This window comes from Scyliorhinus torazame, chromosome 18, assembly GCF_047496885.1.
Source record: "Scyliorhinus torazame isolate Kashiwa2021f chromosome 18, sScyTor2.1, whole genome shotgun sequence".
Taxonomy (NCBI): Eukaryota; Metazoa; Chordata; class Chondrichthyes; order Carcharhiniformes; family Scyliorhinidae; genus Scyliorhinus; species Scyliorhinus torazame.
This window is the reverse complement of record NC_092724.1, coordinates 62,308,442-62,322,853: the sequence shown is the minus strand read 5'-3', so window position 1 is coordinate 62,322,853 and position 14,412 is coordinate 62,308,442. Positions and strand designations below refer to the sequence as shown.

The following is a 14,412-nucleotide window of genomic DNA, read 5'->3' as shown; positions in this document are numbered from 1 at the left end:
CACATCTCCCCTCCTTAGTACTCTTCCAACCTAAGTCCTAACCCTCCCTATTTTTAAACTCCTCCAACCCTAGAACAACCAACTGTTCCCTTCATGCTGTGGGAAAATGCAACCGACTGAAACCTCCTGCACACACAACATACAAGGCTGCAACTGCAATTCCTGCTGTATTATCGGAGGTGCCATCTTTCAGAACAGGCATCAAACAAAGGCCCTGTCTGACCGCATGCTCGCAGAATTTCTGGGAATTTCCTGTGCACAACTGGCTACCACAATTCCTACACTGTAACATGACTGTACTACATAAGTACTTCATTGGCTGTAAATGTTAGTTGTGAAAAATGTCCTTTTCATGTTTCACCATTGAATGAAATGAAAATCGCTTCTTGTCACAAGTAGGCTTCAAATGAAGTTACTGTGAAAAGCCCCTAGTCGCCACATTCCGGCGCCTGTTCGGGGAGGCTGGTACGGGAATTGAACCGTGCTGCTGGCCTGCCTTGGTCTGCTTTAAAAGACAGCGATTTAGCCCAGTGTGCTAACCCAGCCCTCGGTGCTCATTGCTGCTCATTTAAGATAATTGGGCATCCTGGCATCACTGGAGGGACTGGCTTAGAAGACATGTTGAGTTGAAAATATGTGGTAATTTAATGATCCTCACTGCTGGCAATCCAGGAAAGTTTTTCCCCTTTTGTTTTCAACAGTTTAATTCATTCCCTCAGTCACACAGTGAGTTTCAGAGTTTCCTCCAAACCAATTCCTCAGTTGAAGGTCATCAGATGTAACTATTTAAATAGACATACTAAAAGAATTTTCAAAATTAAAGCATCCAAAGCAACTAAATCATGAATTTCTTATATTCAGCACCGGTTTAAGTTTAAAGATTACCATTGTATGATAAAATGGATCGGTTGACCTAAACAGAGTGTTTGAGTGAAGGTCGTTTGCCCAGTTAGAATCATGGCATATGTGAAAAACAAAAATGGTCTCTGTGAGGTGTTTTTAAACTAGGCAGTTTGACCCCGGTTGCTCACTAATCTGTGTGCCGCACCAGACTTAAGATCAAAGATAGATCTCCATACACCACCTGAATGAGCTTTTGTAGTGTGCACCAACAGACTACGTGACATCTGGAAAATCAGCAAAGAGAGGTACTAGGTATATTCCATTGGGACATTCTTAGAAACCTGGTTTTGTAAAAGTTGTAAAGGCTTGTATAATTCCAAGTGGAACATATCACGGTTAGGTTTTCCATTTGCTTTAAAATATTCTAATTGATTCAAATATGCATCAACAAAGGATCTAACTCCAAGATTTCTTTCCTCATTTTTCCAGCTGATTCACTTGGAAATAAAACCTGCAATCCGCAATCAAATCATCAGAGAGCTCCAGGTGTTACACGAATGTAACTCGCCATATATTGTGGGCTTCTATGGAGCATTTTACAGTGATGGGGAAATCAGTATATGCATGGAACACATGGTAAGTATTGAGACTATTAGTCATAAGTCTCAGTACTGCCCTGGCAGTGGATCTTTACATATACATTACAGGTTTGGACTGGTACAAAAAAGACTGCAGCCTTGAGACTGTTTTGTGATTTTCTAGTTGGAAGCAAAAATGTTTTCTAAATTAGGTTGTATTAATTAAAAATTTTGAAGTTCTGTTTAATTCCCCATTTATAACCCGAGATACCTTTATTCTTTCATGGGATGTGAGCGTCGCAGGCAATGCCAGCATTTGTTGCCTGTCCCTAATTGCCTTCAAACTGTGTGGCATTTTCTTTTTAAGAGTCAACCACATTGCTGTGGGTCTGGAGTCACATGTAGGCCAGACCAGGTAAGGACAGCAGATTTCCTTCTCTGAAGGACATTCGAGAACCAGATGTGCTTTTACGACAATTGACAATTGTGACTTTTAATTCGAAATTTCACCCTCTGTCATGGTGGGATTTGAACCTGTGTCCCCAGAGCATTACCCTGAGTGTCTGGATTACTAGTCCAGTGACAATACCACTACGCCACCAACTCCTCTATTGCAAATGCGATTAGATAATATATACATAATTGCAATCGCATGAAATTTCACAAAAAATAATGCCTTGTGTCCATTGTCTGCATTATGACTGATCAGTCTGCGTCGATTTTATTTAGTATTAAGTACAACTTCTCCCTCACTGTCTATATTTCTTCTCTAACTGGTTATTGTTAAGATCCCGGACCAGACCCCAACGTTTGTTATGATACCGGACGAGAACCCCACAATTTTTCAACTTGTAAAACTGTGAGGAAAGGACCCCAGGAGTGATAACTGACCTATAGCTATCTTTTATATTAAAATTAACATTGATTTAAACACAGAATTAACCACATGAACATCAAATAAATAGCTTTACTATTAATAGATTAACAGTTCCTAAATAAAAGGGAAAAAAAACTAATTTCCTACAAGGTTACTGTAAATATTCCAAACAAGAAACCTAATATAGTTCAAATGCCACTTAGAAATAACAGGTTACTTGTTTATCTGTGCAGACCGTTGGAGAGAGAGACTCTTGCAGGAACAACCTGAAAATCCTTCTGCCTTGTCAGTCTCTTCTGCTCAACCCAACAACATGTGGCAAAACTGGGCAGACCTGGCTTCTCACATTAATTACACCCCCTATGTCCCATCACCTCTTAGCTCGGACTAAATACAATCCCTCATAAATGACCTACTCTCCTGGGAACCTCCAGCAATCAAAACAATATCCCATTCACCATCTCTCTGTAAACAGGTAAATGGTTAAAATCAATCATTACAAATTCTTTTATGACTCCTTAATTACAGCTTTTGTAGACAAACTGTCTGTATGTACTGTAAACCAGAGTTTTTAATAACATTACCGCCACAGATAAAAAACATAATATATATCAATTTCAACATTCATCCCATTATTCCTTCTTGTTCACTAATTCTAATCATATTACAAAATCATCATTCCCAATAACATGAAAACAACTGAATTGCATTTATCCAAAAATAAATCCTGCCCACCTTCCACCTAGTTTAAGATTTTTTGTAACTTGGCCCACTATTGTTCTCTATATAAAACACAATTAGTATGTGCCTTTTCAACATCTCATTAGACTCTTATGATAACGTGGCAATTGCTAGTTAGAATCCTGTAACTATTCTTTTTGTTGTGTTCCAGCAATCTTGTTGAATGGTAAACACTTATCTGTTTTTTCCGTGTTGGGTGGCTCAAAGCTCCAGATATGTGCCTTTAAAGACAGACCGGGCAAGAATAGATGGCAGTGAGAAGATCAGAGTCAGTACTTCAGGAGCTACAAGTAGCCGCAGGCTGTGGATCTGAATGGTGAAATTTTGGGCATGGGCTCTGGACAATCTATCTCCGAGAGGTTAATTTTAATCATTGGCACTGTCACTAAAACTGTGGGCGCGGGGCTTACCCAGCTCCTGGGAAGGAGGAGCAAAATGTTTTCAATTCCGGATGGTGAGTAGCTTTGAGGGGAACCTCCAGGTGTTCTTCCTTTGTGTCTGCTGCCCTTGCCCTTCTAGATAGCAATGGTCATGGATTTGGAAAATGCTGTCTCAGGACCCATGGTTTGTTGCTGCAGTGCACCTTGCAGATGGTACACGTTATTGCATGTCAGTGCTGGAAGGAGTGAATATTTGTGTATGGGGTGCCATTTAAGTGGGCTGTTTTGTCCTGGGTGGTATCATGTTTCTTGGGTGTTGGTGGAAGTGTACTCATCCAGGGAAATAGAGAGTGTTCCATCACATTCCATTGCAGTGTGGGCAGGCTTTGAAGAGTTAGGAGGCAATTTACTCGTTGCAGGATTCCTTGCCTCTGACCTGCTCTTGTAGGCAGAGTATTTATATGGCTAGTCCAGTTCTGTTCCTGGTCAATGGTAACCCTCAAGATGTTGATAGTGGGGGATTCAGTGATGGTTAAATTCTCTTTTGTTGGAGATGGTCATTGCCTGGCACTTGTGTGGCACAAGTGTCACTTGCAACTTGTCAGCCCAAGACTGGATATTGTCCTGGTTTTGCTGCATTTGGATGTGGGCTACTTCAGTGCTTAAGGAGTCACAAATTCTGCTGAACATTGTGCAATAACCAGCAAACAACCCCACTTCTGAACTTAAGTGGAAGGAGGTCATTGATGAGGCAACTCGGTCACGAATGGACGGGGGTCTGATTATTTTCGGCTCCATAGAGGGACGAGGCAGGGATGTCCTCTGTCCCCGTTATTGTTTGCACTGGCGATTGAGCCCCTGGCCATAGCATTGAGGGGTTCCAGGAAGTGGAGGGGAGTACTCGGGGGAGGAGAAGAACACCGGGTATCTCTGTATGCGGATGATTTGTTGCTATAATGTGGCGGACCCGGCGGAGGGGATGCCAGAGATAATGCGGATACTTGGGGAGTTTGGGGATTTTTCAGGGTATAAATTGAACATGGGGAAAAGTGAGTTGTTTGTGGTGCATCCAGGGGAGCAGAGCAGAGAAATAGAGGATTTACCGTTGAGGAAGGTAACAAGGGACTTTCGGTACTTGGGGATCCAGATAGCCAAGAATTGGAGTACATTACATAGGCTTAATTTAACACGGTTGGTGGAACAGATGGAGGAGGACTTTAAGAGATGGGACATGGTGTCCCTGTCACTGGCAGGGAGGGTGCAGGCGGTTAAAATGGTGGTCCTCCCGAGATTCCTTTTTGTGTTTCAGTGCCTCCCGGTGGTGGTCACGAAGGCTTTTTTCAAAAGAATCGAGAAGAGTATTATGAGTTTTGTGTGGGCCGGGAAGACCCCGAGAGTGAGGAGGGGATTTTTGCAACGTAGTAGGGACAGGGGGGAGCTGGCACTACCGAGCCTAAGTGAGTACTACTGGGCCGCCAATATTTCAATGGTATGTAAGTGGATGGGAGAAGAGGAGGGCGCGGCGTGGAAGAGATTGGAGAGGGCGTCCTGCAGGGGGACTAGCCTACAAGCTATGGTGACGGCACCGTTGCCGTTCTCACCGAAGAAATACACCACAAGTCCGGTGGTGGTGGCTACATTGAAAATTTGGGGGCAGTGGAGACGGCATAGGGGAAAGACGGGAGCCTCGGTGCGGTCCCTGATAAGAAATAACCATAGGTTTGTTCCGGGGAGAATGGATGGGGGATTTGGAGCATGGCAAAGAGCAGGGGTAGCACAATTGAGAGATCTGTTCGTAGATGGGACGTTTGCGAGTCTGGGAGCGCTGACGGAAAAATATGGGTTGCCCCAAGGGAATGCATTTCGGTATATGCAACTGAGGGCTTTTGCGAGGCAACAGGTGAGGGAATTCCCGCAGCTCCCGACGCAGGAGGTGCAGGACAGAGTGATCTCAAAAGACATGGGTGGGGGATGGTAAGGTGTCAGATATATATAGGGAAATGAGGGACGAAGGGGAGACTATGGTAGATGAACTAAAAGGGAAATGGGAAGAAGAGCTGGGGGAGGAGATCGAGGAGGGGCTGTGGGCAGATGCCCTAAGCAGGGTAAACTCGTCGTCCTCGTGTGCCAGGCTAAGCCTGATTCAGTTTAAGGTGTTACACAGGGCGCATATGACTGGAGCACGGCTCAGTAAATTTTTGGGGGTAGAGGATAGGTGTGCGAGATGCTCGAGAAGCCCAGCGAATCACACCCACATGTTCTGGTCATGCCCGGCACTACAGGGGTTTTGGGTGGGGGTGGCAACGGTGCTTTTGAAGGTGGTGGGGGTCCAGGTCGAACCTGGGTTGCAGAAGAGCCGGGAGTGCAGGAGGGGAGAGAGGCTGATGTTTTGGCCTTTGCGTCCCTAGTAGCCCGGCGCAGGATATTGTTAATGTGGAAGGAAGCCAAACCCCCGGGTGTGGAGACCTGGATAAACGACATGGCAGGGTTTATAAAGTTAGAACGGATTAAGTTTGTACTAAGGGGTTCGGCTCAAGGGTTCACCAGGCGGTGGCAACCGTTCGTCGACTACCTCACAGAAAGATAGAGGGAATGGAAAAGAAGAAGACAACAGCAGCAACCCAGGGGGGAGGGGGTGGGGGGAGGAATCGGACGGACTCTCAGGGATGTTATTGTATAGGTATAGGCACTTGTTTTAGGTAATGTATATTGGACTGTTGGATAGTATCTTTGGAGAGTATTTATTTTGGACAAGGCAGTTGCCATTTAGTTTGGTTTTTGTTTCTGTTCATATATTATTTATTTATTTGTTTAAAACTGGCCACTGTTATTTATATTGCTTTATTGCTGTTTAAAAGAAACACTACGTACTGTTATGTTTGGCCAAAAAATCTTGAATAAAATATATATATTTTTTAAAAATTGATGAGGCAACTGAGGATGGTTGGGCCTAGGACACTACTCTGATTAACTCCTGCAATGGTGACCTGGAACTGAGGTTGACCTTCAATAACCACAACCATCTTACTTTGTGCTAGGTATGACTCCAACCTGCAGAGAGTTTCAGCCCTCCTTCCCATTGACTCCAGTTTTGCTAGGACTCTTTGATGCCACACTCGGTCTTCCTTGATGAGACAGTCATTCTCACCTCACCGCTGAGTTCAGCTCTTTTGTCCATGTTTGAACCAAGGTTATAATGAGTTAAGGAGCTGAGTGGCCCTGGTAGAAACCCAAATCGAGCATCAGTGAGCAGGTGTTTGCTAAGCAAGTGCCGTCTGATAACACTATTGATGGATACTTCCATCACTTTACAACTGGTCGAGAGTAGACTGATGAGGTGGTTGGCAAATGGAGCATAATATGGGAAAATAGGAGATTGTCCACTTTGGCAAGAAGAATACAAAAGCGAAATAATATTTAAATGGAGAGAAGGTACCGTGTGTTGCAGTCGAGAAGGATTTGGGTGTCCATGTACATGAATCACAAAAATGTTAGCATGCAGGTACAGCAAGTAATTAAGAAGGCAAATGGAATGTTGGCCTTTGTTGCAAGGGGGGTGGAGTATAAAAGTAGGGACGTCTTGCTACAACTGTACAGGGCTTTGGTGAGAGCCGTGTAGAATGCTGTGTGTACAGTTTTGGTCACCTTAAGGGGAGACATTGGATGCATTTCAGAGAAGGTTCCTGACTGATTCCTGGGATGAGGAATTTGTCTAATGAGGAAAGGTTGGACCGATGCTCATTGCGGTTCAGAAGAATGAGAGGTGATTTTATTGAATCATGATTTTTGTGGGGTCTTTCGACGGTGCTGAGAAGATGTTTCCCTTAGTGGGGGAATCCAGAACTATGGGCACAGTTTAAAATTAAGAGGTCTTCCATTTGCTGGGGGAGCAGGGAGGTGAGCGGGTGGTGAAGATCAAGGAGAAATAGGAAGCGGAGTTGGGAATGGAGATCAATTGGGGAGTATGGAGTGAGGCACTGCAAAGGGTAAACGGGACCTCCTCTTGTGCAAGGATGAGCCTGATACAGTTTAAGGTGGTGCACAGGGTGCATATGACTCGGGTGAGAATGAGTGGGTTTTTCAGGGGGTAGCAGATGTGTGTGGGCGGGGGCCAGCGAATCACGTGCACATGTTTTGGGGTTGCAAAAAATTGGGAAGATTCTGGGAGGGAGTGTTCACGGTCTTAGCCAGGATAGTGGAGGAGGAGGTGGATCCGGACCCTTTGATATTTGGGGTTTCAGAGAAGCCGGAGCTCATGGAGAGGAGGAAGGCCGATGTCATGGCCTTCGCCTCTGATTGCACGGCGGCGAATTTTGCTGGAGTGGTAGTCGGCATCGCCACCGAGGGTAGCGGCATGGCTGGGTGACCTGTATGACTTCCTGCGGTTCGAGAAAATAATGTATGAATTAACCGGCTCAGCAGGGGTGTTTGAGAAAAGGTGGGGTATCTTTGTGACCGTGTTTGAGGAACTATTCGTCGCAGGGGATTGGGGGGGGGTGGGGAGGTGGATTGGGAGGGGGGGTGAAAAGGGGGAAAAATCTGTACAGACTGTATAGTTGATTGTTTTCCAGGGTGTTTACTTGCTGTAACCTGCTTTGATACAGGTTTGTAATAAAATATGTTTTTTTTTTAAAAAAAAAGAGGTCTTCCATTTAAAATAGAGATGAGGAATTTCTTCTCTGAGGCTCATTAGTGTTGGAAGTGTCTCTTCCCCAACGAGCAGTGGAGGCTGGAACATTAAAAAGATTCAAGCCTTCATCGGTCGGGGCATTGAGTATAAAAATTGGCAAGTCATGCTGCAGCTGATAGAACCTTAGTTAGGCCACACTTGGAATAAAGAGCGGGACTCTCCCCTACCCGGCGGGGCGGGGGGGTTCCGGCGTAATGGAGTGGCGGGAACCACTCCGGCGTCGGGCCGCCCCAAAGGTGCGGCAGTCTCCGCACCTTTAGGGGCCAAGCCCTCAGCTTGAGGGGCTGGGCCCGCGCCCGAGCGGTTTCCGCTCCACCGGCTGGCGGGAAAGGCCTTTGTCACCACGCCAGCCGGGGCCGAAAGGTCTTCGCCCGGCGACGCAGGTCGGCGCATGCACTGGAGCGTCAGCGGCTGCTGACGTCATCCCCGCGCATGCTATGGGGAGGGGGTCTCTTCCGCCTCTGCCATAGTGAAGACCATGGCGAAGGCGGAAGAAAAAGAGTGCCCCCACGGCACATGCCCGCCCACGACTCAGTGGGCTCCGATCGCGGGCCAGGCCACTGTGGGGGCACCCCCCGGGGCCAGATCGCCCCGCGCTCCCAGGACCCCGGAGCCTGCCCGCGCCGCCTTGTCCCGCCGTTCAAAAGGTGCTTTAATCCACGCTGGCGGGACAGGCATTCCAGCAGCAGGACTTCGGCCCAGAGAATCGGCGGGGGTGGGCCCGCCAACCGGCGCGGTGCAATTCCCGCCCCCGCCGACTTGTGCGACGTGATTCCCACCCCCGCCGAATCTCTGGTGGTGGAGACTTCGGGACACCGCTGGGGCGGGATTCACGCCAGCCCCCGGCGATTCTCCGACCCGGCAGGGGGTCGGAGAATCCCGCCCATAGTGTTCAATTCTGGTCGCCACACTACCAGAGGGATGTGGAGACTTTGGAAAGTGTACAGAAGAGGTTTACTCAGATGTTGCCTGGTATGGAGGGCATTAGCTATGAAGAAAGGTTAGATAAACGTGGTTTGTTCTCACTGGAACGACAGAGATTTAGGGGCAACCAGACAGAAGTCTGCAAAGTTTATGAGGGGCATGGACAGAGTGGATAGTCAGAAACTTTTTCCCAGGGTGGAAGAGTCAATTATTAGTGGACATAGGTTTAATGTGTGAGAGGCAAAGTTTAGGGGAGATGAGTGAGGGAAGGTTTTCACACAGAAGGTAGTGGATGCCTGGAACTCGCTGCCAGAGGAGGTGATGGAAGCAGGTACGATAGTAATGTTTAAGGGGCGTCTTAACAAATAGGTGAATAAGATGGGAATAGAGGGATATGGACCCCAGATATGTGGAAGATTTTTGGTTAGACGGGCAACGTGGTGAGCACAGGTTTGGAGGGCTGAAGGGCCTGTTTCTGTGCTGTAGTTTTCTTTTTTCTGAGTTTGACATATTTTTGATTGACAAAGGAGCTGAGAGTTATGGGGGCAGGCATGAAAATGGCTTTAAGGCCACAATCGGGTCAGCTATAATCTTATTGAATGATGGAGCATGCCCGAGGGTAAAGCCTCGGGCAGGAATAGGCTACTCTTCCTATTTCTTATGTTCTTATGTAATAGTGTCCTGATGTGTATTAGGCCCAAGAAACAGATCTTCCATTGGAAGTTAATGCTGATATTTTATATATGGCATGTCCCAACTGTAAAGCAACTGATAGCTTTATTGCTCCTTAGGGCAATTTCTGTTGGTATTCTACAGTCTTTCTCTGCCATTTTCTCATCAGATCCTGATGTCACTTACTTCCGAAATAGATTCCATAGCCAGAGAAACTCTTTCTAGTTCATTAGACCTGCTCCATCTGGAGTCCATCTGTGATTCTTTCTCTCTCCTCCCACGCCCTCTGAATTCTGCCCCTCCCCATCCATATCCCCAAGCACAGTTGATTAATTGCTGCTGTCCTCTTTGATTTCTCCTCTGCTGCTGTTTTCCGTATGGGCATCTCACTATGGAGTGTCCATGAGGGCACATGAAGGATGCTATAGCTAAGTCTCATCGGGTCAAACTTTTCATCTCCACATAAGGGCACCAAGATTAACTATCCTGCTGCAATTGACACCACCTAATTTGGCACAAACTCGGAATTGAATCGCTGTGCATAATGCATTTATCTACACTGTCATCTGGGAGCAACCCGTTTCCTTCACCTCTTTCCACTCTAAAGCAAAGCAGTTTACAAACCTAGCTGTTTATCATATTTGGGGCAATTTTCTTTTACTTTGAATTGATGTTCACTGATGATCTTTTATATTGTTTTTTTATTGAGGTATTTACTAGCTTTCGCTGACCATATTCCCTCTACCAGCATAAACTCATCAGTAAGGAAAAAATTATAGACCATGGTTTTGCAAACGTTTTTGCAATTATGTGCTTTTTGAAGTAGGATCACATTTGTAATGTTGAAAAACTCGAAAGGAAATCTGCATAGATCAAGGCCTCAAACAGAAATGAGATAAGTCATCAGTTAACGCTTTGAAAAATGTTAGTTGAGAGATAAGTGTTGGCCAGCACATTAAGGAAACTCCCTACTTTTTTCAAAAATACCATTACGTTCACAAGAGTGGGCAGATGAAACCTGGCTTTTACTTCTCAGCTGAAAGACATTACTTCTGACAGTGCAGCACTTTCTCAGTACTGCATTCAAAGGTAGTCTAGATTATGTGCTGTTGTCACTGGGATAGGACTTGAACCCACAACCATCTGATTCTGAGGCAAGGTGCATTTGCTGAGCCATGGAGGATTAGAGTGTTGCTATGATGTTTTAGATAACTAGATCGTCCAGGAATAATGTCATTTAGTGCAATACGTTGTGTAGATGACATGCTTATGCTTGGTGCTCTTCCTCCTTACATTATCAACTTTTGTTTTGCAATTTGGAAGTTGCCATGTAAGTACATAAAATGAGGAAATACATTCTCGGCAGTGACCGTTCAAAGCAGCATTGCACTAGCTTGTTCAAGGGCCGCACCAATGATTGCTGTAACACACCAAGTAGTTGGGAAACATGGCTACAAACCAATCGTCCAAGTAGTGAATTTTTGATCTCGGTTGTAGACAGCTGTTAAATGGAGGACAGGCACTTGCTCAAAGGAAAAGGGGTGACAAAGTCGTAAAACCAAGTTTATTTTCAGTGTAGTTTTTCTGTGCACTCTCATTTCATTCCTTTGCTTGTTCCTGCTGAAGGGAAAGAACAAATATGGAATGAAAAACACTCAATCCTTACTCTACCAACATTCCAATATTGGTCAGGCTGCAGGAAAGAGATCCATAAAGATGTGAAGCACCAAATTTGCAAGTGGTTTAGCAGTGAAGGAGTGGCAGACCAAATTGATTGCCACTGGTTTACATCCATTTTCTCCTACTTCATGTCATGTGTGCAGGATTGCTTACCTTTAAATGAGATTCATTGTATTAACACAGTCTGCATTAGAGAAGCTTTTCTTGAATGAATCCTCAATTATTGAAGGTCAGTTGCGCTGTAGGATCGCTTGTGGTGACCTTTGTGGCATGCTTTCACTTATTTTTCACTGACCATCACTTTTCCATTATAAAGCACAAATGTCCATTTTTAAATCACGTTTGTTTCAAGTGAACTTTGGGGTAACATTTTACTGCATAGATTTTGAATATGGAATCTGATTTGTTTGTTTATTTTTTTCCTTTTAAATTTATTTGGCAATGTATCACTGATGCCCAGAAATAGACACCGTTGAAGAGTCCAGAACTTAGCAATGCAAGATGATTTTTTTTTTTTTAAATAATTTTTATTGAAGTTTTCTCAAAATATCAACAACAAAATGAAAAAGGAACCCAATAGAATTAAATACAACACAAAATAAAACAACCCCGTGCCCCCCTCCCCCTATACATAAATAATAAATTAACACCCCGAATTAACACATGGCAAACATAGCAAATATACACACCCCCTCAGATCCCCCAGTGTAGACAAACAAAAATAGAATAGAACCCCCCCCCCCGGTTGCTGCTGCTGACTACCGTTCTGCCAGGAAGTCCAAGAACGGTTGCCACCGCCTGAAAACCCCTTGCACCGATCCCCTTAAGACAAATTTCACCTCCTCAAATTTAATAAACCCCGCCATATCGTTGATCCAGGATTCCACGCTTGGGGGCCTCGCATCCGTGCACTGAAGAAGAATCCTTCGCCGGGCTACCAGGGACGCAAAGGCCAGAATACCGGCCTCTTTTGCCTCCTGCACTCCCAGCTCCCCTGCCACCCCAAATATTGCGAGCCCCCCCCCCAGCCCGGTTTGACCCTGGATCCTACCACCCTCGACACCGTCCTTGCTACGCCCTTCCAAAACTCCTCCAGCGCTGGGCATACCCAGAACATATGGGTGTGGTTTGCTGGGCTCCCTGAGCACCTAACACACTTGTCCTCACCTCCAAAAAACCGGCTCATCCCTGTTCCGTTTATGTGTGCCCTGTGCAGCATCTTAAACTGTATGAGGCTGAGCCTCACGCACGAAGAGGAAGAGTTCACCCTCCCAAGGGCATCTGCCCATGTCCCCTCCTCGATCTCCTCCTCCCCCACTTACCTTTAAACTCCACCACCGAGGCCGAGGCCGCCTCCTCCTCCTGCATCACCTGGTAAGTTGCCGAGATCTCTCTCTCTCCCCCCCCCCCCCCCCCCCCCCCCCCCCCGAGAGCTCACTGTCCTGTACTGTGCGTGGCAGCAGCAACGGGAATTCCACCACTTGCCGCCTGGCAAACGCCCTTACCTGTACATACCTGAAGGTGTTCCCCGGGGGGGGAGCCCATACTTCTCCTCCAGCTCACCCAGGCTCGCGAACGTCCCATCCACACACAGGTCCCGCAACCTTCTTATCCCTGGCCTGTGCCACCCCGAAAACCCTCCATCTATTGCAAGATGAATTTTGGAGCAGCACATGAAACAAATGTAGCATCGTATGTAAACATTCTTGTGAGCAAGGTCTCAGCACATAAAAGACAAAGTAACCAATTCCCTACGAGGATAATATCAGAACAAGGAAACTGATTTGCCATCAGAGATAATGTCACCACCACACGCGGGCGCGTGCACACATGCCAACCGTCAGTTTATTGAGTTGACAGCATTTCAGTTTTTCAGCATTGATCATGAGGTAGTCAAACTCAACACAAGGGGAATAAACTCACTAACGAGGAGTAGTAGTAAATAGCATAGATTCATTGTAAATATATGAAGGAGAAAGGAATAGAAGGGTATGATGATGGGGTATGGGGAAGAAGGGTGGGAGATGGCTTATGTGGAGCATAAACAGTGACACAGATGAGTTGAGCTAAATGATCTGTTTCTGTGTTGTAATGCACTGCACAGAACTGAGTAATTCAGACAAGGAAGCTCCTGTGTCCCACCTGTAAACTGAGCTGAGTTAGCAGCAGTAAAGCTGTTGCATATAGCCGGTGTGCCTAGGCTGGGAGAGAATAAACAAAAAAACACATTCTTGCTGTTTGCTGCTGTTCAGTGCTTGCTAGAAGGTACATTGCTGTGGATGCCAGGTGAGGATGAAATCTGGTTTAGTGGTAAACCTGCCCTCCCTCCACCACCCACAACTCCCAATCTTTGCTACCCTGCAGTATAGTCTGTTAGTACTAATTCAGTGCCTGGTGAGACACTGGAATTTGCCCAGACTCCAGGAAACATAAACCAGAATCTTCTGGAGATTACTGAGAAGAGGAGGAGCAATGGGCGGCCACCAAAGAGATTTTCTAACTTTTTGAAGTTCTGTCAGCACCTCTGGTGCCAAGTTTAGTCATTGTTCAATTGTTACTATTTGATAATGTTGAATATATATGGAGGAAGTATGTGAGCATTGACCAAGGGTTTAATAGGAAAGAGAAGTTCTGCACGATGGAAAAGTTTGGGCTAAAACTGTAGGATAATAGTTTACAATTGAGTGTTTATTGTAATATTGTTTATTTTCTCCATCCCTTGAATTCTTTCGGACTTGATCTTTAGGAAAACGGTTCATGATCCCACATAATGTTCTTTTTGAAAACATAGTAACACTTCTCTGTCTCTGGAATTGTTACATTTTGATAAGTTAGATTGATATTGTTCTTATCACGCGAAAATGTGTTGCTACTTTGCTGCTGCATTTCAGTGCACTCCACTTGCAGCCTTTTCAGTTTTGTGTTATTCTCTGTTAAAGCACATAAAACCAGAAGTTTCACAAGGCCTGTTCTGACTCATTGGGGGTGAGTGGGTGGGGTTCCAGATTATTGACATGTTTACAAGAC

At 45.6% G+C, this 14,412-nt stretch overlaps 1 protein-coding gene across 1 annotated transcript in view; it reads left to right on the top strand.

Moving 5' to 3' along the window:
- map2k2a (mitogen-activated protein kinase kinase 2a) overlaps positions 1–14,412 on the top strand; it is a 143,333-nt gene that overhangs the window by 53,718 nt on the left and 75,203 nt on the right. The window contains exon 3 of the mRNA XM_072482812.1: positions 1,333–1,479. Coding sequence (XP_072338913.1) covers positions 1,333–1,479 — 147 coding nt within the window. The remainder of the gene's footprint in view (positions 1–1,332; positions 1,480–14,412) is intronic.